The sequence below is a fragment of the Crocodylus siamensis genome, chromosome 3 (genome assembly GCF_052110815.1).
Source record: "Crocodylus siamensis isolate JL-2025a chromosome 3, ASM5211081v1, whole genome shotgun sequence".
In the NCBI taxonomy this organism is placed as follows: Eukaryota; Metazoa; Chordata; order Crocodylia; family Crocodylidae; genus Crocodylus; species Crocodylus siamensis.
The window spans coordinates 86,410,300-86,433,572 of NC_143397.1; the positions used below are offsets into that span (position 1 = coordinate 86,410,300).

The 23,273-nt window shown below is 46.0% G+C and overlaps 1 protein-coding gene across 6 annotated transcripts in view; it reads right to left on the reverse strand.

Annotated features, from left to right (window-relative positions):
• ZDHHC21 (zDHHC palmitoyltransferase 21) overlaps positions 1-23,273 on the reverse strand; it is a 78,794-nt gene that overhangs the window by 27,656 nt on the left and 27,865 nt on the right. For all 6 annotated transcript variants that reach the window (XR_016441266.1, XR_016441267.1, XM_090038724.1 and 3 more), the window contains exon 6: positions 13,102-13,218. Coding sequence is in view for 4 of the 6 variants with exons in the window: in XM_090038724.1 (XP_089894850.1) it covers positions 13,102-13,218 (117 nt within the window). In the remaining 2 variants the exon portion in view is untranslated. The remainder of the gene's footprint in view (positions 1-13,101; positions 13,219-23,273) is intronic.

Sequence of the window (23,273 nt, forward strand, 5' to 3'; positions counted from 1 at the left end):
GACATATTCATAGAACAGCCCAGTTTTACTTCAGTAACATCACTGCTTCTGAATGACCAGAATATCCTCCAAATTATGCACTCGGCTTTGTGTGTGGGCATGCCTTATTCCTTTGTGCAAGAAAATCCTATAGTCATTTGTTGCTTCAGGCTTCCCTTGTGGTAATCACTCAGGACTCCTGAGGACTGGAATGGTGTGGCAGCAAATGCACATTTGGGTTGGCATGCTGAGGGTTCTCCAGTGTTGGTGCGGGGCTACGATTATACCACGAAGTTTGTGTTTTCTAAAAAAAACTTAATTATTGTTTAAGTACACAATTACCTCGCAACAAACAAAAAACTTGCTGAGTTTGTTAATGAGAAAAACGCACTATATTTGTGAAAACAACTGTGCCGTTCACCAAAGCACCTGGTGTGTGCCAGTCTATTGGATGTGGCCGTTGTCTGTGGGAGGGATAGTCAATGATTGAGGGTCCTCAGTAGTTCTCTTCTGCCATGACTTTGCTGAAATAAATGTTCAGTTGGGAGGAAGACATATGTTCTGTCCCACCTGGTCTGCTCCTTCGACTGATCTTCCTGTTTTGGGGCTCCGCCTCCCCTACACCCACACAGTGTCAACCAATGATGTCATATTGCGTCTTTTGGGTTTGGTCATGGTCTTGGTACACGTCTCAGGTATTTGAACTGGTAAGCCATGTATGGACATCAGTTCGCCTCATTCGGCACTTGCCTCAGTGGGACTGACTTAGCTTCTGTCTGTCCTCAAGTTGCCTCATCTCCTGGTGTCAGTCTCAATTCTTTTGTCTTGTTGTCACTGTGGCGTGGACAGCTGTCTCTCTTTCTCTCTGCAGACTCCGTGACAGCCCAGCCTACCTGGAAGACGTCCAGAATCCATGGATCTCCTTCTGGCAAGTAATGCTGCCCCCTTCTGGGCTTATACTCTCTCTCAAAACCCCCTCTTGGGGCTGCCACCATTTGCCCTCTGTGGGGCACTACTCTGCCCTGGGATGCTGAGTGCCCACAGGGGAATTCACTTCGGGTCTCCCGGGCTTCCTGCTCATTGGGATTTTTATTCCCGGTTATGTGGGCTGGCCAACAAATTGGCGCCAGCAAGTGACAACAGAGCGCGACCATGCTGACCCCAGCTCCTCCTGACTCAGCTGCTTCTTTGATGTATTTTTTTCCTTCCACTGTGGCGTTTCCTCTTGCCATGGCTCCGCGCCCACTGCTCTCAGCTCGGAGTGGTCTCATGTTGGTTCCATGCATCTCCAATCCAGGTGAGTTCCCCTCTGGAGTTTTATCTTTATCATAATTTGGTAATAATGAAAAAACCTAACAGTGAAATAGCCTTTTGTGTGAGCAACACACTATATATACTAGAGCTGTGCAAAACGGCTAGTTTCATTTCAGATTCAGCCATTTCAGAGAGAGAGTTACTCGTTTCAGTGTTTCGGATCACTGTTCCGTTTCAATTTGGTTGAATCTGTTTCAGAGTTTTGACACTCTTTCATAGGCTAAAATGGGGAATCACTAAAATGCCTATAACTTTGTCATTTCTTGCCTGATTCAAATGAAAATTGCAGGGATAGTAGCCCCTTCTGAGGCCATGAACCCTGCCAGGTTTCAAGGAGATAGGTGCAGGGGTTTCTGTGAAGCTGCACCACAAACTGTTCAAAGCAAAACGTGTGTGTGTGTGTGTGGGCAGAGCGGGATGAAACCAGCAGGCATGGTAGCCTGTAATTGGTTCCAGTTAGATCTCCATCCACACACCTGTTTCTGAGCCAAATACCCACCCCACTTTTCCTGCCATGCCTTGATGGAAAACTGATCCAGATGTTTCCCAGGCGGGAGGCTGCCCATTTAGGTGTCTTGGGGTGACATCCATTCCGCAGCTCTGTACCTTCCCTCCACTGTGGCCCATGCCTTGCAGATTGCATCCTTCACCCCCTTCAGCTATGGTCCTCTCTCTGGGACCTTTGGCTCCCCCTTAAGCCCTGGCCCTGCCTTCAGGCCAGTTGGAATCCTGAGCCTCTTGCTCTGGGCATTCCTCACGGTGGGCCCCTGAACCTTTGATCCCACTTTGGGTCCTGGCCCGAGCACGAACCAGTCAAGAGTACCTCTGATATCTTTTATTAGACCAACTGAATAGTTGGAGAAATATATCTTAGCAAACTTTTGGGTTTAAAAACCGTTCATCAGGCTGAGGAAGCATCTGCAGTTGGTGTGTGCTCTTCCTGGATAGAAGGAAAAGTAAAGAAGCCAGAGGTTGGCATGCAATGCAAGCAAGAAAGCCAGTCAAAGAAAATGTAAATTGAGATGTCAGAAGGTGAGAGACAGACTGGGAGGAGGTTGGGGGAGAAAGGGTGATGCAGCAGGTAAAACTGCAGAGGTATCTGGGGAGTCAGATGCCAGGCAGGTTATAGTGCGTCATAAATCTAGACTAAATCTTAGAGTCCATAAGTTTTTGTATCGAGGAGGTTGATGAAGTGAAGTTCATAGGCTCGTCTGTGAAAAGTGATTTGTGAATTCAAACAAGCACTGAACCTTGCTATCCTCATCACCAGAAGCAAACTTCCTACAGCTCAAAGCACACTGAATGGATCCAGACCATACCATGACACCACCAGAAACGTCATATATCTCATCCAGTGCACCAAATGCTCTGATGGAAAACATGTATGAGACACCACGCAACAACTGTGCACCAGAATGAAGGCACACAGGAAATCTATTATATACAAGAATATCCAACTACCTGTGAGGGCACATTTCTCACAAGAAAGCTACTCTGTCTCCAACTGCTCAGGCCTGATCCTCAAAGGGAATTTACCCGACATCTGATTCCCCAGGTACCTCTCCACTTTTACCTGCTAAATCCCACTTCCCCTCCCAGCCTGTCCATCACCCCGACACCTCAATTTACATTTTCACTGACTGGCTTTCTTGCCTGCATTGCATACCAGTCTCTGGCTTCTTTATTATTCCTCCCATCCAGGAAGAGCACAAACACCAATGGCAGATGCTTCCTCAGCTTGACGAAGGGTTTTAAACTAAGCTATCAAGCTAAGCATTTAGGCCCCTGATGTCTAGGAGTGACATCTGTTCCTCAGCTCTGTACCTCCACTACAGGCAACCAGCAAACCTCAGGCCTCTCAAATATCTTACAGGTCTGGACATTCCCTAGACAGGACTGTGCGTATGTGTGGTGGCTGGAAGTTATAAGGTGCCTCCTACACACATTTCACCAGGGAGGCTTGCAGTCCTGATATTTCTTGGGGCCTGACACCAGCAGTCCCACCAGACCTCCCACCCCTGGCAGGATGCAGTTTTAGGTCATGCCCAGGACCTGGGGCCTCTTCCTTCCCGATAGCCCTGGCCCATACCTCCAAGTTCATCCTGGCATGGGAGCTCAACAGGGAGACATTCTTCCCCTGTTGGCTCATGATACAGTGCTTCCAGCTCTGAGAGTGGGGCATTAAATGTTTTTTTAAAAAAATTAAAAACAGAAATAGGTGCAGACGGAGTGAGGAGGGTGACACTCACTCCATCTGCACGTGGGGCTTGGGGAACCACAGCAGCAGGAGTTTCACCTTCAGGAACACCAGCTGCTCCACCAATCCAGGATCCAAGGAGGTGTGGTAGGTTGTTACAACATCCCCAGCAATGCTGAACACCCTCTCACTTGGAACACTGGACGGTGGACAGCACAGGTGTTGCCTGGGCAGGATCTTGCCTGGGCAACTGTAGCAAGATCCTGTCACATGTGGCTGCAGCTTGCCCAGTAGGCCAACGGGTCACAGAGCAATGGCTCCACAGTAAGATAGGTAGCCACCAAGGCCTTGACACTACTTGCCCGATGCTAGTGTCTGGTGCCCCTGGATCCCAACATGGAAGCCATGCCCTTGGCCCACACTGGCAGTGCCTGTGGTGGAGGAGATGGCTGGTGGAAGGAGTGCTGGCATGGGACGGTGGTTCCCTCTCTTCTACATCCCCCCCACCTCTGCCCTTCTGCCTCCCTGATTCTGTTCACTAGCACCTCCATCCAGTGATGCAGGGTTTTGCTGGCACACATGTTCCCCTTCATCCTCAGCTCGCACATAGCTGCCAGCACGTGGACCATACTGGACCACAATGGATACAACCGTTTCTTGATGCCCTCCTTCAGTCGCTTCACCGCAGTCAAGAACACTAAACCCCTGGAACTCCTCCATTGGGTTTTGAAGCTCCCTCACTATGGGGATCAGCTGGCTAAGGGGGGCATCACCAGCAGTGAGGCTCTTGGTAGCTTCGCTGAACGGCTTGAGGACCACCAAGATCTGGGAGGTGGTATTCTAATCAGCTCTGTTAAGTGGGTTGCTGATCCCAACCTTCCCAACCAAGGCCATCTCATGGATGGCCTTCTGTTGCTCGACCTGGCTTTCAAGCATCATGTATGTCAAGTTCCACCAAGTCTCCACATTCTGCATGATTTTGTGCTGTGGAACGCTCATCTCTTCCTGTTTGTCCCACAGCATCTTGCCCCCCTTGGAAATTTCATAGATTTCATAGACATTAGGGCTGGAAGGGACCTCAGGAGATCATCGAGTCCAGCCCCGGGCAGGAAGTCAGCTGGGGTCATAGGATCCCAGCAAGATAAGCATCCAATTTACTCTTGAAGGTGATCAATGTAGGTGCTTGAACCACCTCCGCTGGCAGACTGTTCCAGACCTTGGGGGCTCGGACAGTAAAGAAATTCTTCCTTATGTCCAGCCTGAAACGGTCTTGCAGGAGTTTGTGACCGTTTGACCTCTTCATCCCTTGGGGCGCTCTGATGAACAAATGTTACCCCACATCCTGGTGGTCACCCTTGATAAACTTCTAGGTGGCCATCAGATCACCCCTGACCCTACGCTTTTCCAGGCTAAAGAGTCCCATGGCTCTCAGCCTGTCGTTGTAAGATCTGTTTTCCTGACCTCTGATCATGCGTGTGGCTCTCCTCTGGACTCTCTCAAGCTTCTCCACATCCTTTTTGAATTGTGCAGCCCAAAACTGGATGCAGTACTCCAGCTGCGGCCTCACCAAGGCCGAGTACAAGGGGAGAACGACGTCCCGGGATTTGCTCGAGAAGCATCTATGGCTGCAGGCCAGCGTTTTCGTCGCTTTATTAGCCGCAGCATCGCATTGCAGGCTCATGTTCATCTTGTGGGCAATGATGACCCCCAAGTCTCTTTCTTCTGAAGTGCTAACCAACGTAGCACTGCCGAGCCTATAAGGGTGCTGCAGGTTTTTCCTCCCAAGGTGGAGAACCTTGCATTTTTCAATGTTAAACACCATGAGGTTCTCGTCTGCCCGTTTGCTGAGCTTGTCCAGGTCAGCCTGGATCACCCGCCTATCTTCTGGCGTGGATGCTTTGCCCCAAAGTTTGGTGTCATCGGTGAACTTGGCCAGTCAACTCCTGACTTCAATGTCCACATCATTAATGAAGATGTTGAACAGTATGGGTCCCAGGACAGAGCCTTGAGGGACCCCACTTGTCACAGGGCACCACGATGAGTGACTGCCATCAATCACAACCCTCTGGGTCCGACCACGGAGCCAATTTCCCAGCCAGCAGATCGTGGTGGAGCCAAGGCCACAACTGGGCAGTTTGGCCAAGAGGTGATCATGGGATACCAGATCAAAAGCTTTTTTGAAGTCAAGATATATGACATCAATCTCTTCTCCCTTTTCCAGATGATATGTCACCTGGTCATAGAAGGAAACGAGATTGGTCAAACAAGACCTACCCGCAACAAACCCGTGCTGGCTATCCCTTAGAATGTTAGCCTGGGCCAGTCCATCAAGGATGGCCTCCTTAATAAACTTTTCTAAGATCTTCCCCAGGATAGAAGTCAGGCTAATGGGCCTGTAGTTAGCCGGATCCACTCTCCTCCCTTTCTTGAAGATCGGCACCACATTGGCCTTCTTCCAGTCTTCGGGCACTACACCAGAGCGCCAGGAGTTTTCAAAGGTCCGTGCCAGGCGCTGGGCTATGACGCTCACCAGCTCCTTGAGTACCCTGGGGTGCAGACTGTCAGGGCCAGCTGACTTGAAGGTATCCAGCTTCTCAAGGTGTTCCTTCACGAGGTCAGCATTGATGGAGGGTAGGGGATCCCTCTCACCCAGATTTCCCTGTCCCATAGCAGGCATGGGCATCCCATGGGACTGATGAAAGACTGACACAAAGTACCTATTTAATAGGTTGGCTTTTTCCTGGGCGTCAGTTGCCAGTTGCCCCATCTGGTTTAGCAGGGGTCCAACGTTGCCCTTGCTTTTCCTCCAGCTCCCCACATATCTGAAAAAGGACTTTTTGTTGTCCTTGATGCCTGAAGCTAGTTGGAGTTCAGTTGCAGCCTTGGCTTTCCTGGTTTGGTCCCTGCAGGACCGGACCAGCGCGGAGTAATCCTCCTTGGAGGTGAATCCCATCCTCCATCCTTTGTAGGCTTTCCTTTTAAGCCACAGGAGGTCCGCTAGGTCCATGGAGAGCCAGGGGGGCTGCTGTGCCTTCTTGCTGCCTTTCCTCCATGTTGGAATAGATTTAGCTTGTGCATTGAGGATCGCTTCCTTGAGGAGCAACCACTCTTCTTGAACTCCCATCACCCTGGGGTCATGGTCCCTGAGGGCCTGACTGACTAGCCTCTTGAGCTTGTCAAAGTCGGCTTTTCTGAAGTCAAGGACTTCTGTGTTGCTGACTGACTTGCCAGCTTTACGGCGGATGGTGAAGGTGATCAGCTCATGGTCGCTGTCACCCAGCTTCCCATCGATCACTAGGTCGCCGATTAGGTCGTCCCCCGTAGCCAGTACCAGGTCGAGCAGCGCTTTGCCTCTTGTTGGCCCATAGACTTCTTGAGTCAGGTAGAGGTCATCCATGCACAAGAGAAAGCTTTGCGACCGCTCGGATTTTGCTGAGTGATCTTCCCACGAGATGTCCGGGTAATTGAAGTCACCCATGACAACCAAGGTCCTGGAGCAAGCAGCCTCAGTCAGTTCCCAGGCAAACTCCTGGTCAAGCTCAGGACTTTGAGTGGGAGGTCTGTAGTAGACTCCCACCGTTGTGTCCCCTGTGCCGTATTCCCCACAAATTTTTACCCAGAGGGTCTCTAGCTGTCCATGCCGGTTGCCAACATTAGCTTGCAGGGACATGTAGCTTTCCTTCACATAGAGAGCTACACCCCCGCCCCTTTTGTCAACACGATCCCTCCTGTACAGGGTATAGCCCTCTATACCCGTGGTCCAGTCATGGGTAGAGTCCCACCAGGTCTCTGTTATCCCAATGACATCGTATTTCTTTGCACTGAGCAGGAGGACGAGCTCGTCCTGCTTGTTGCCCAGGCTCCTGGCATTAGTGTACAGGCAGGCACGTGTGCCCTTGGGGGCTCTTGCCTTGCCCACAGATTGTGCCAGGGCTGAGGCAGGGGTGGGCTCCCTTAAGTGCCTTGGTCTGCTGGCTTTGCAAGGGTCGCTCAGTGGGCCAGCAGTGGCAGTAGTCCCCCCATCCCCCAGCAGGCTTAGTTTAAAGCCTGGTGGAGCAGGTCAGCCAGCCTGGCTGAGGAGAGCCTCCTCCCCAGGGGAGAGAGGTGGAGGCCATCTCTTCCCAGCAGCTCGCTGCCTCTCTCGCCAGACTGGGCTGTGGTCATGGAAGCCAAAGCCTTCCCGATGACACCAGCGCCACAGTCTTTGGTTCACTGCATGGATCCTCCTCTCCCTCCTCAGCCCATAGCCCGAGACTGGGAGGATTGACGAAAACACCACCTGAGCTCCCAGACCCCTAAGCCCCGCTCCCAACTCCCTGTAGCGCCTCATGACCTCGCTGGGGGTGCTCCAAGCTGTGTCATTGGTGCCCACGTGAATAAGGAGCATGGGGTAGTGGTCTGTGGGCCGGAGGAGCTGCGGGATCCTCTCCGCAATGTCTCGGATGCGGGCCCCCGGGAAGCAGCAGACTTCCCGGGCTAAGGGGTCGGGGCGGCAGATTGCCCCCTCAGTGCCCCGCAGTATGGAGTCTCCTACAACAAACACCTTTCGCTTTGTCTTGGGGAAACAGCCCGCCACCTTCCTGCATTCTGAAATGAGTTGGCAGGTTGTGACAGTGCCATCTCACAAGACATCCTTGACTACAAGGTGGAACTCGTGTGCCACAGTGGATGCCAACAAAGTTGGCATCACATACTGCCTTGACCATACTGTCCCCATTGCTGCTGACCATGAACCCACGGATGAGCTTGCCCTACCCAACGATCCACCCCTGCGCCATGAAGTTCATGGCTCCCATGATCTCCACTGCCATATGGAACTCATGCATCACCTCCGCTTGAAGGAGAGTCCACCGACAGCCTGACTGATGGCACTAGTGTCTGCGAGGGAGAGGTAGGCATGATCTTCATCCCGGCTGCTCCAGATGTCCAAGGTAAAGTATACGGCCACCTGCAGACCTGCCTTGAGCAGCTCCTCCCTCAAGTATTCCCTGCATGCCTTATACAGGGAGGGCACCACTGTCCTGTTGAAGGTGGTGCATGCAGGCACATGGTATGATGCGGCCACAAGCACCATAAGCAGCCTGAACTCTGGCCACTTTACTAAGGAGAAGGGCTGGCCAGTTAGAGCAAGCATCTCCCCAATACTCTGGGTGACCTCACTTGCCTTGGGAATGTGCCCTTTTGTCCCTGTCTTTCCCCCACTGGTCCAGGGTGGCCTGCCTCGGCTTCTGGGGGACGGAGGCTTTGGAGAGAGAGGGGGGCTTCCCTTTGGTTATGCTCTCACTGGTGCCAAGCTGAGGAGGAGCAAGGGCAAAGGGGTGGTGCCTCCTAATATGCATCAGCATCCCCATGGTGCTGAAGCGTTTCTCATCTTTGCCCCAGCTGGTCTTGAATTGGTAGTGCAGGCAGACAGCATACCTGGGATCATCTGCCACCTCAAGAGGATCTCACACTACACTACCCCCTTGATTCTGGGGTGCAGGTCCTGCCTTACCCCCCTCCTCAGCAGGCAGAGGCACAACAACAGGGGAAGATGAGCCATGTACCCCCACAACCTCCTCTGTAGTCCCTTCCAGAGAAGGAGACCTGGCTCTAGGGGAACTTTTGAGGGGTGTGAAGCAGAAACTTCGATGTCCCTTCTTTCCCCAAAACTTTTCTGGCTATGGCCCTGAGCATTCCTAGTTCCAGTTCTAACTCCTCCTCTGGCACTGGAAGGCTCAGGCTAAGAACTGAAATTGGGGTGGAGGAGACTGTCATACTGGTGATGCTGGGGGTTATTATTATTGCCGGTGTTAGTGGAGGTGGGGCAGGTACAGACACTGCTCCCACCTCCTTGCTGCCACTAGCAGCAGAAGCCTCATGGCTGCTAGGGCAGAGGGCGCATCTAAGTTTGGCAGTGGGGGGGGGCTGGGACTTGCAGCTCTCCCCCTACCCCTTCTAGCCCCCCTACCACAAGACCTGGCACTTGCCTTTCCAGCACACTTCATAATGTTTGCTGTGCTGGAAAATGTGTGCGTGCATGTGTGTGTGTGTAATATATCTTCTATGTGCAACGTATCTTCTTTCTGTAATATACTGGAAAGGTGTATACAATCCTTTCCAAGAAGAGAGACTAGCAAGAGACAGACTACTAGGAAGCCAGCAACTGCAGCCAGCCAGTACCTTTCACATGCTGCTGCTTCCGGACAGAGAGCTCACAGAAGACAGAGAAAGGCTTCACACAGAGCCTTATTATGTTGTTTCTCTGTCTGTCCCCCAGAGCACTGGGATTGGAAGGGATCTCAGGGACAGATCGCAGACATTGGCCGGCTACAGATGTCAATGTCAAAGTAGTCCTTACGCACACCCTATCTGAATTTCTGTTTCCCTGCAAGCCCGCCTCCAAAACATTCCGAAACCTTTCAGGTTTTGTTTCGGAGCCTTCCTTTTTGTTTCAGATTTGGTGTTTTGGGTGCTGAAATTGCCAAAACATTGCTGAAAAAAAATGGCTGCCGAAATTTTGCACAGTCCTAATACATACTGTTATGGCACATTCTGCTCTTCATAAATAGAGTATTATACCATACCATAAAATCTGGTATGGACTTCACTTGAAAACTAGGCAACACTGGGAAAGCAGGCTACCAGCTGAAATTTGGACAGTAAATTCTCATCAATTACAGCAGTCACCATTCTAAGCATGTGTAAGGGGAGATACAACTCAAACAAGTAGGATAGAAGTTAGAAAGGCTACCAACTCATTCCTGCACAACTTGCTGGTATCAAGCTTGAAACAATGCCAGCTATATATTACAGGATATAATACAACAAGGATTGGCAACCTATAGCTTGTGGGCTGGAGCCACTGGATTCAACCTAGGGACATGGGGCTTCCTTTATACAATGGCAGGGAAAGCAGCAGTGGTGGACACTTTCCCTGCGCCATGGTAGAGAGAGAAGCAGGGATGATTAGATCAATGCTCATACAACTCTGTCCTGTGCTGGGTAATTCTAGCCTGCATCTGAAAAGGCTGCTAAGTGCTGTCTACAACAAAGAAAAATGGCAGAAGAGATGTTTACAATCTCTGCAGTGCTGCTGAAGGCAAGTGGGTGTTTACAGGGGTAGAAATCTTGCTGGTTGCAAGATGGAGTTCACAGTGTCCATTTCTGCATCTAAGAGGTCTTAGTTGGCATCTTGCAAGTCAAAGAGCTCACAGCTTTCATATATATTGTCACTCATAAAGTCACCATCAGTCACAGAATTCTCACCTCCTTCATGTGCATAAGCAGCAGCTGAGACAAAATGCAAGTCAACACTTCCAACCCATGCCAAAATCCTGTCCAGCTCCTCATAAAATGGACAGGTGGCTTGAGCACTGTTGGAGGTCCAGTTTCTCTCCTCTGATTTCTTGTATGAAAATTTCATATCCTTTGCTTTAATGTGGCACAGCTTGGCTTCCTAATTGTGAACCTGCTTCTCCATCCCTTTAGTGACAGCTTCAAATATGTCCAGGCTGTAATGTCTAGACTTCCTGAACTTTTACTTCTCCCCAGAGGAAGATCGAGGACCTCTCCACATTTCCATCTGGACACATTACAAAGTACTGAACAGACCTAAAATAAATGTCAGCTATACTGATTCTAGGAGTGCACGAACACAAGTATATCAAACACGGTTGCATGCTGGTAGTTAAGCGGAAAGTGACAGGTGTCAGGTCAGCACAACCCCCGATCAGTAGAGGGCACACACAAAAACAAGACTAGCCAGTCCAGACAGGGAACGAACCAGTGTTGGAGGACAGCTGGAGAAGGGACAAAATAATATGCAGCATAGACACAGTGGCACAACCACTTGCATGCAATAACATTAAGGTGAAATGTGCCTCCATTTCAAACAGGATCACAAACTACACAATACCCTACCAGTTATGACACATTAAGTAATTATATCATTTGGACACAGATCTTTTGAGTACACAACAAATTTAGTATTAGGAAACCCCACCCATGATCCAAAATCTAAGTACAGCCCCTGCCACTCATTCTGGGATGTGAATGGCACTTTGAATTCTTTCCATCTTCTCATCTTGTTCCAGTAATAAATGTTCTACAGACAAAACTGTGCAGTAAGTTTAATATGTAGCTTAATTAACATGCACATAATCTAAATATTGGAATACTTTAGAAAACTAAAAGAGCTCCCAAAGTAAATTTTAAAGTCCATCTACAACCATTCATTTCTAAAATAAGATGTACTATGTCACAGCAATAAAACTTAGGTGCTTATGAAGTATACAATTCAATGTTCATTCCCTTTCATTTCAAAGAGTTCCCTTATAGGGGGTTTTAAATGTTTTTCTGAACCTTTAAACATATTTACTTTGAGATTAACATTACTGAGCCTCTGCAAGTTTAGTAACTGATGAAACAATTAGAATAAATACTTTCATTAAACACTTAAGTCCTATGGGCTAATTTTTATATTTTCTTAACTGCCGTACAGTGTAACTGAAGTAAAGAATATAGTAAAATTCAAAAGAGTAAAAGGCATTTACATAGCTGGTATCTCACTGTGGATCAAAAGTTTTATTAAAAGAAAAGAAATTACTGCATTTACTCGAATACAAGCTCCCTCATCTTATATTTGCATGTGAAGCAGAGGCAGGAGCAGGTGGCTGCTGCAGGTCTGACTCTGGCTCTGAGCCCAGGTTGGGGCCAGAATCAGCCCCACAGCAGCCTCCTGCCCTCACTCTGCTTCTCCTCTGCAGCTTCTACCCCCGCCCTTCTTCCCCTGTCAGGTGCAGCTCAGCTCTGGCTTGGGATTGGTCTCTCCCAGGCACAGAGCACCCAGGAACTCCTTCCTCTGCCTGGCCAATCAGCAGTGCCAACACTACTGCATGGCCAGACAAGGGCTGAGCTTCCATGTGCTATGCTCTGGGATGCAACAGCCCAAACAGTATCTGATGATGGGACAGGGGGTGGAGCAGGTAGAAGAGGCAGAAACTGGAGAGTGACTGCTGGTGGGGTGGGGAGAAGAAGCAGAGACTGGGGGAGCGTAGGGGAAAAGAGGCAGAGACGGGTAGTTTGGGGGAGGAGGCAGAGACTGGAGGGGAGTGCGGGGAGTGGCAGAGACTGGGAGAAGCTGAGGGTGGGGAAGATGCAGGTGGCGGGGGGGGGGGAGGGCAGGAAGGCTGCAGGGTGAAGTGGGCAGAGCAAAGGGCAAGGGGACCACCTGACACCCCCTGGAAAATTTTCCATATATAGAATCTAATGACTGGGGGGGTCATCTCATATGTCAGTAAATACAATAAGTAGTAATCCTTCATATTCCAGGACCAGTAAAAATATTCACTGACATTAGGGGAAAAAAAATCTCCTATACGAAGGTTACTTCCAAAATGTTTCACTCCATGTTCCTCTGGTACAGAGCATTGCTAGACTAAACATAACTTTAAAAGCGTTATGGGTACAGAGCACTTCCTTTAGCCATACCCTCATATTTTATACTAGGGAGACAGATAATCCAAGTAATTCAGTAAGCTACCCAGGCAGTATGTTAATAGAAAAAAGAAATATATACTTGAGTACAGTATATGGAAAAATATCTGAAAGTCAAAGACTCACATACTTACAGTGAAAATTCCCATTAGTTGAGTGTAAAAGAGCCCGCTTATTCCACCTAAAATGACGAGGCCCATGAAGGTAGATATTCTTATCAGGGCAAGTTCATGCCTGAATACAAAGAAATCCTATGAATAAAAGGGGAAGAGAGACAAAACTGTTTACTTTTCAAAAAGTAAGCGAAGAACCCTGAAACAAACAGGAACAGTAGAAACTGATCCATTACATGCATGATAAAAGCAGTATTTTGTACTTCTATGCGTGGTTGTACTAAACGGATGCTTAAAAAACTAAAAACTTGAGGGTATTATAAACTAAACATATTCTATACATGAAGTCACTTTAAAAGGTGGGCTACATTGCCAAAGAACTCAATCCAGTATTTAAAGTTTGGGAGTACCATAAACTAAGCTAGCTTAACCCTGATCTAAGGTCAAAGCAGGCCACAGGTTACGCTACACACAATGGGTTCTTGCAAATACACCAGATAAAATGCTGTCCATTATAAGGCTTCTAGATCTTGCCTCTTAGCCACAGTGCATTACAGTTTTTTAACATAATCTCCTTTTAAAAATATAAAATTACAGCGTGACACTTAAAAACAGCACTGCTATAAACTGGAAGTAAAACAATTGTTCAGTTAATTAAAATACTGCCTAGCATCCACTCTGGCCTAATCTTAGACTACCTAAATCTTTACATAAACTGACATATAACAACTTAACCTGGCAGTATATGACACGTACAGTTTATTAGGTATTCTCAAAGCTGTGCATCACAAATGCATATACATGATCTAAAGTTTCCTATTCAGACTGAAACTGTAATTATCAAAAAATTTAAGTAAATTTTAGAAGAACAGTACCATCAGGCCACAAAAGTGAACTCTAGTGCAACAATCTATTGTGGCCTGAACTAAATCTTAGGAACTTCTGTGTTGTGGCTTTAGATCAGGGCAGGCAGTTATTTCGGGAGGAGGGCCACTCTGTGTGTGCTTGCCTCATTGCTCTCTCTCTCTCTCTCTCTCCCCCCTCTCATTCATTGCATGGGCACACCCCTCCCCCCCGCCAAAACCCAACCCCAGCCCGGGGTACCGGCATGCCCCTGCTCTCACAGTCCAGGGTTGCAGCCAGGGGCCATATGGTGCTGGAACAGCTGTGTGTAGGGAAAGCTGCCGCAGGCAGACACTTCCTGGGTGGGGGTAGGGGGCAGAGTTGGGCCAGGCTGGCCTTTCTCCTCACTTCTGCCAGCTTCCCCAAGGTCCTACTACTCCCCTGGCTCCTGTCATCTTTGACAAGGAGCCTGGAGGAGATAAATACTAATTTTCTAACCTTTGTAGGTGCCCCACAGGCTGGATAGAGTATCCTGGCAGGTTGGATCCAGCCCACGGGCTATATTTTACACGCCCCTGCTTTAGATCTAAATATCTGTGTTTTTTCAGAAGTGAGGGGCATTGGGTACACAATAATAAACAATATGAGCTAATTAAAAAAATAAATCCAATGTAAATATTTTTGTTCTGATTTTAATATAAGAATATTGATTGAAAATTAAAGTGGGAATTATTATAATCTATGGCGTAAACCCAAATATGCTCAACCTCCAGTCCACAGTGCCACATCATCCAGCTCAAGGGACTCCCCACGGGTCTGGAAATTTGGCAGCAGGAGAGTGGTGGCACTGCTCTGTTGCTGGCAAATCTCTGAACCCATGGGGAGCCCTGGGTTCTGCGCGCTGGATCTGGTATCCGATCCCAAAGTACAGGACCAGATGGGGGCAGCAACAGGCCCCAAGGCCCAATCCCAGCACAAGAGGGACAGGACCTGTTCCACTCATTGGCCCATGGGACCAAAAGTTTGAGCAGCACTGGGGTAGCCTAAACATACTATGATCTATTTATCATTTAAACTAAATGAAAAATATTATTTAAGTCATACTGCCGAAGTTTTGAAGAAAATTTAAACTCTAAATTGCTGGGAGTCAATGGCTAAGCAACTAGAATCATAGTTTAATGAAATGTTAAACTAGTTTTTGATAATAGTAGCTGCTTGTACAGGTGCAGAAAATATCTTCTTCATTTCAGTTAACACAGCTACTTCAGTTCAATGATTAGTTCAAGGATAAAACTTTATTTTCCTCTTCTAAACTATGGATAAAAATGAACCAAGAAGTTGATATCTTCTTGTTTTAAAATTCTGAACAGAAAATTAATGAACAGAACAAATCAGTGCAATTCACTAACTACAGATTTTGTTGATGTAATGACAATTTAAAATGTGAAATGTATTTTGATTTACTTTTTTTTTTAATCCTAGGTGCATTCTTTTTTAAATCGGACAATTAAAGCAATTTCTATCCCAACAGAACTTAGCCCAAACCAAAAGTTTTTTTAAAGAAATAATCTAATAAATAAGAACTGTATTACTCCCTATTCTCTACCAGAATAATATATATAAAAAAAATCATCTGAATAAATTAATAATATAATTTCTTAAATAGCAACATAGCACCAAATTTAGCGTGAATGCTGTATTTACTTGTAAAAGGAACATGGTTTGATAGTTGTACTAACCAATGATACTCTTTATTTCTATAGGAAATATCAAACATAAAAATACAAAGAATGATCTTCTAAATTGTGATTTTTTGCTTGCCAATTTAAATAGTGATCAATCCATTCTGAAGCTAAACTTCAATTTCAAAATGTATTGCCAAATGCTGATTTTTTGCTCACTTGTTGTGAATAGGAGGTAAGCTTGTCACAAGTTGTGTTAAGAACAAAGAGTGCTGTACCCTTCCTTGTTATTGCAATGCAGGATATCTATGGTAGTGCACAGTGGGACATTTAAAAAAAAAAAAGAAGAGAGAGTGTATCTGAAAGTATCCAAGTTCAACTTACGTGTCAACAACAAAAATTAAAACCCAAGATTCACCTTGTAAGATTTTCTTCCTTTCTTGGAAAAAAAAAACCAATGTCATTTTCAAAACCCAAGGGTGGCAACAGAGATGCTCCCTACCTTGGTACCCTTAATCTCGAACATGCTGACCATCCGCCAGATCACTATACAGTATTTGGCTTCTTGCCACCAAGTACATATTCAACAGCAAGTCCTGACCCAAGTTCTGTTGCAAGAGGAATGGCATCAAAATGTTGAGATAGATGATTCTCTTACACAACAAAGACCAGTGCAACCTGTACTTAAGATTGCTACAACCCAGAAGATTACCATACTTCCTCACATACCACATGCCACCAAGTAAGACATTCACCTTGTTTTCAGGAAGCTAGAATGAAGAAACAAAGATTTTTCCAGAGTTATGGCTGGACAGAGCAGAGACAGGGACAGAGTCGGACAAATGCTGTAAACCTAGTTGCAGCTGAAGACTAGTCTTAATGGGTAGGACTACGATTTTGAAGAGACCTGAAAACCGTTTATTGGGCTGTAAAATAGGAGAAGAGCAACAAAAATTGTAAAAGGAAAATTAGCTTCATTAGCGGAATATCAAAACTACTAAAAAAAAGGAGAGATGGTTCTTAACATCTGTGGACTATGAACAATGAACTATTAAGTCAACTGACTACCTCAGCTACCTGAACATAAATGGCACTGCTGCTGTCTGGCACAAAATGGGGTGCTTGTATGCTTGGCACAAAAATCAACTTCCCTGATTAAGACATACACCCCAGTATTGGGGAGATGTTTTTGGAAAAAAGGAGCACGTGGCATGCACGTAAATATGGTAGCCTGCTCTGATTTCACCTCCAGTCCATGGACTGACTGTTCTAGATGCAGGAAACAAGTATGGGCAGGTGAAAAAGGGACTGTGCAGCACACATGAAATGATCAGGAGGGATAGGAGAACTTCAGGATAAAGAAGATTACATTCCTGGAAACGTAAGTAGAAGTAGCTGTAAATGCAGAGAAAGATCCCTCCTCTATGGAAGAATGTATGGCAATAGTCATCTAGAAAAGATGGGAATCCCTCAATTATGACCAGTCTCCCTAACTGCAAACCAGTTTGGTGCAGATAAATTTGCTGTTCATTCTATCACACAAAGTATGCATCACCATTAAAAAAAAAAAACACACACCAATAAAGCACGATCCCTTCTTCCATAAGGCTTGCTACCCTTATGAGGTTATCAATTGCTTTGAACACCTGAGCTAGATGAAGCATCATGAAAGATTCACCCATATTAATGCAACATGGCGATTAACAGTGTACAACAGTAACATTTTAAGGAAAGCAATGAGGAGGTTTTGAAAGGCAAAAGGGAGGCTTGCCAGCAGAGAGCAACCAACTGTGTTCACATCACTTTCTATGTCTACCTGCTCCTCCTGCATCATGAAGCCCTACAGAGGGCCCTTGGATACCAGAGGGTAACTACTAAATTAACAACTGAGTAACTGCAGGGTAATAGCTGAATGTATTTTTAAGTGGGCTGAGGACTAGGTGGTGTGTGCCCAGTGCTAGGCTGTAGACAACCAAGCTGTACTTGCCCAAGCTTTTAATCATTTGCTGCTTCCTGTACAATATCCATGACAGCAATGTATAAGACAACAGAGGTTATCACAGTACAGATTGACACAGTAGTTCAAGCAGCAAACAGCCAATTTGAAAATTACAATTGCCAGGGTCCATTTCTTTAGGAGGCACCCAGTGCCTATTTTGAAGAAAGTTCATGAATGTGTCTGTACGCACCTGGGGCTCTTTGGTGGTAGCTATTCAAGCAAACCACTTACATTCTTTTTGTTCCAGGGGTCAATGAAAGTAAGTGTGTTATATGGGATCCCATCATCCCTTTTTTCTTTAGCATATTATATACCCAGACCTACACATTTCCAAAGTGCAAACAAATATTTGATTAGAAAATAAGAGCAAAACCAAATGGATAGAGTTTAAATGAATGCAAATCAACAGAGGTCAAATACATACTAGAGAGGACAAAATGCACAAACATAGGAAAATTCACTACTGTGTCAAAGGGCCCTTTGACCTTGGTTCTGGGCTGGGCACAGAGACAAGGAAAAGAGAATCCACATTTCTGTATGTGCAGCTGGAGTCCCTTGGTGACTTGTGGGACCTCACGCCACAGCTAGGGTTAGAAAGATCAAAGGAAGTTGGCTCCCAGATAGTGCTGTTCTGTCATTCTGAGAGTAGCTGTGGTTGTGGCTCCTGCTGCTTACATACTGCTGTCCTGAATACAAAGTATTCTTGCGCAGATGCTGTATAAACACTGAGTGATCCTCTGTTAGGGTCAGGTGGTACTGGCTGGGAGATACTGACTGGACAGGCAACAGCCAAGTGCTGCGCCTCATTTATAGATGCCAGAAACTCTTTCTGCCCACCTTGCAAAGCAGCAGGCATCTTTGACGACATCATGGTCATAGAGGGGAGGACAGCACAGGCAGACTCCATCATTCTGACCAATGAAGCATATGAGTATAAAAGGCAGATGGCCAGCCACCCACCCAAATTTAAAACGGGACTTGACATCCACTCCCTGTGATCCTATAGCAGTAGAGGTCAGAATAGAAGACAGAACAGCCTGCATGAGGGGGGACAAAGCAGCATAAGAGGGGTTTGTGGCTAAAATGGGAAGGACTCCATACAAACAAAAGCTAAACTAGGACATCTAAAAGCATTTAACAAATTGTACTGATATATGCAGGGGTGAATTTAACCATGTCAAAATACAGTTATATCACCTCTGAAAGTTGTGTCATGTGGCTACTTTTTTTTCATTTTTTTTTTTTTTTAAACAGGCACAGCTTGACTTTCCCTGGGCTAACTCATTTGGGTCTTGCAGTAAGCCTGCACTCACTTCTATCCTTATTCTGCTTCAAAGGGCTGAAGGCAATCCATGAGAACATTATGTACTCAGGGCTCTTCTATACTCTCAACAGGAACAGTAGCTCTCTTGGGTCTTGTCTTGGGTAGGAAAAAAATAAGGTCTTATGTGACATGTGGCAACTAGCACAAGGTAAAATCCAAACAAAGACAACCAACTTGCAGTTTTCATGTTAGCCCCCCCAACTTTAATGTGTTAAAATTACAAATTGCCTCATCTTTCATACTTGTAGTTAGTTCCCATTTGTTACCTAATATGAGACAAGAACACACCTTTTCTGCTGGTCTTTCTATTATGTTACTGAAAAGAAGAAAGGCATCTGTCCCCTCAGGTTTTTTTTACTTAATGAGAGGCAAAAGGAGATGGGTTTAATACTATTATTCTCTCACCAGCCACATCTCATCTGTAAGGAACCCAAATCATAAGCATTGTGCTAGATGTTGTACATACAGGAGAGACAAACTATCTTGAAGATAGGACTGACTGGAAACTGATTGGGGCCTTGACCTTGACAAAAGGGATCAACATAGGCAGACAAATGTTCTTGTGCAAAACTGTGTAAGTGTATGAATGTGTACACATGTGCATGCACGCACAAGATCCACCAGGGAATCTTTTGGTTCTACTGTTACAGTCAGAATTGCAAGAGTTTACGTTCTTTGCCCCAACTTGAAACAGAAAGTTAACTGCATAAGGGGAAAAAAGAAAACCTTTATTTGAAAATTCAGCTTAAACAGTTTAAGGTAGTAATATTGTAGTTAGAACTTTAACATGCAAACTTCTCCAGTTTATAGTTTATTATTCCTTTGTGGTAACTGTGAAATAACAATATTTACTAGCCAACATCAAGTCACCATCTGAAAGTTGCGTCTCAACAAAATTAGTCAATTTACTGCAAAATATTTTGGACAGATCCTCATGTCATTCAAATAGTGGTCTGGAGTCTCTCAGCTTCTATGTATCATAAGTGCTATGCCAGCACAACTTAACCTCAAAGGCTTACATAATTCATAAAATTCCAAAACATGCTGAAGTAAAACAACTTAACAATAACTCAGCTTGCAAGTCGTAACTACACACAAGCTAACACTGTCACAACTCCCAAAAAGCCGTTTCTACCTGTCATTACCCATGCAGACGTCTGTATTTTTGATGCCTTGACAAAAAAAGAAAACTTGAGCACTAGCAACATAAAAATTTGCTTGAAATATAACACATTTCTATGCCAAGGCTGTATTACAGGCCAAGATGTCTGGATGGTGGCAGAGATCTACGAGAAGAACCTGAATCTTCCTCCTCCTCGACATGGTAGCATTGATAAATGCACTACTGTCCTCTCACCCTGTGGAGTACCAGAGAGTTATCTGTCTCTTCCATCCTCATTGATATTTACCAGCACCTATTTAAAGAAATAGTAAGATTTCATGGAACTAATTGGTAAAAACATACAGTGGAAATAATTCTATTATTCACACCTACAGTAACTTCAGTACCTTGAAGTTATCCTACCATCTGGACAGGACAGCACACTCCCAGATCCCAGGCCCCCAGTGTGTGGGGCAGCAGGGTATGTGTGTGAGGCACGAGGGGAACTCTGCCAGCCTGCAAGGGAAAAGCCACGGTTTCCCACATTTTTCTCCTTAAAGGAGAATCCATTTTTAAAGTTTGTTGATCCATTTTTTTAAATTTAAAGTTCACAACCCTTTCAAATATTCTCACGACCCACTTTTGGGTCATAACCCACGGGTTGAGAAACACTACTCTAGGCTACCAGCTCACCTGGCACTTCAGGCTGTACTGCACTGCCATGCCCCCTCCATCCTTTGGGGCTGTATCAGGCAGCAGAAGCCAGGGGAAGGAGAGGGAGCACCAAGCCCCTAGCTGCTGCTGTAGCCAGAGGAAGGTGCAGTGGGAACAAGGTGAGAGCCAGGGGCTTCACGTTAACTGTTCAAGGGCTGCCACCGTTAGATAGACCTCCTGTAAACCCCTACCAGACAATGGTTAGTTCTGACAGCATGGCTTGGATTCACCTTAACCAAGATAAAAATTGGTAAGCATTAGAAGGGATTCTTTATGTTCCCCAACCTCCAGGAGCTACCGTGATATTTCTTTTCTGCAAAGTGGGCATCCACCCAATTTCAATAGAAAGAGCTGGATTTGAAGGTTGGACTCATACAAGACCACGTGGTTGCCTTGAAAACATACATGCTTTGTAGACCTAAGAGAGGCAATGGCTTGAACAACAAAAGAAGGAAAGCTGGCAACAGCAAGGAGCAGCTGTGGTCTCTCTTGACATTATTGCCAGGACAGGCTGACTTTAAAAAGGAAAAAAAACCCACCACTTTTTATTCCAAAGTCTTAATAAAATTATTGCCACTTGCCCAAAAATTCATTCAGGGCTTTTCAAACTTGATTACCCTCAACTACTTCAGATTTAGGAACAATGGACATTCTGCAACCTGTGGGAAAAACAAGGCCTTTTCAGGTGCTGGCTAAGGACTGTGGGATTCATTCTGAGGCTACTTATGACAAAAAAAAAAATCAAACCTCAACAATTTATCGCCAAAACATAATGCTCATCTCTACAGCTTTGCTTTCCTGTCAATATATAAGGCATACAAAAAATTAATAATATGCCAACCAAAAGTAAAATATGCACACTGACTTTTTCCCCCTGAACAAGAGATTAAGAGGACATCTCAAATGCTTATTTTCTCATTCATTTTTAGTTCTAAAGACACTCAGATAATAGATTTTGCCTCTGATAGGATGCCCTACATAGAAGAGGATTGGACAAAATACAGAACAAAATCAGAGATATAGTAAGATTAAAAAATCTCTCCAACTAGAACGGAACATGAGGCTTGTCTACGCTTGAAAAAAAGCACTCAGATTAAGGGAAAATGTACAACACAGTATCTTACCCTGAATAAGGTGCCATATATCTTGACTTCAAAAAAGACTTCAATCTGGTATCCCATGATCACCTCTTGGCAAAACTGTCAATTGTGGCTTTGGCTCCACCACAATCCGCTGGCTGGGAAATTGGCTCCGTGGTCGGACCCAAAGGGTAGTAATTGATGGAAGTCACTCATCATGGTGCCCTGTGACCAGTGGGGTCCCTCAAGGCTCTGTCCTGGGACCCATCCTGTTCAACATCTTCATTAATGATGTGGACACTGGAGTCAGAAGCGGACTGGCCAAGTTCGCTGATGACACTAAAATTTGGGGCAAAGCATCCACGCCAAAAGACAGGAGGGTGATCCAGGCTGACCTGGACAGGCTCAGCAAATGGGCAGATGAGAACCTGATGGTGTTTAACACCGAAAAATGCAAGGTTCTCCACCGTGGGAAGAAAAACCTGCAGCATCCTTATAGGCTCGGCAGTGCTACACTGGCTAGCACTACGGAAGAAACAGACTTGGGGGTCATCATTGACCACAAGATGAACATGAGCCTGCAATGCGATGCTGCGGCTAATAAAGCAAGCAAAATGCTGGCTTGCATCCATAGATGCTTCTCGAGCAAATCCCGGGACATCATTCTCCCTTTGTACTCGGCCTTGGTGAGGCCGCAGCTGGAGTACTGTGTCCAGTTTTGGGCCCCATAATTCAAAAAGCATGTGGAGAAGCTCGAGAGAGTCCAGAGAAGATCCACGCGCATGATCAGAGGTCAGGAAAACAGACCTTACAACAACAGGCTGAGAGCTATGAAGCTCTTTAACCTGGGAAAGCACAGGCTCAGGGGTGATCTGATGGCCACCTATAAGTTTATCAGGGGTGACCATCAGTATCTGGGGGAACATTTGTTCACCAGAGCACGCCAAGGGATAACAAGGTTGAACGGTTATAAACTACTGCAAGACCGTTTCAGGCTGGACATAAGGAAGAATTTCTTTGCTGTCTGAGCCCTCAAGGTCTGGAACAGCCTGCCATTGGAGGTGGTTCAAGCACCTACATTGAACACCTTCAAGAGTAAATTGGATGCTTATCTTGCTGGGATCCTATGACCCCAGCTGACTTCCTGCCCTTCGGGCAGGGGGCTGGACTCAATGATCTTCTGAGGTCCCTTCCAGCCCTAATGTCTATGAAATCTATGAATAATTCCATTTAAGGACACACTTGCTCCAAGTGTTTTGTTCCCACTTACTTTAATCTAAACAGATCTTACAAAATGTTTGCTAGACCTAAGAAAGGCCACAATGTGCAGTACTTGTTTCAAAAGATTACAGTAAATAGGAGTAAGTCACTCTTACTCTGGGGAAGAATTCCATACATGGAGTCATCATATTTTCTCACATACAACAAGCCCCAGAATATAAATGTGCCT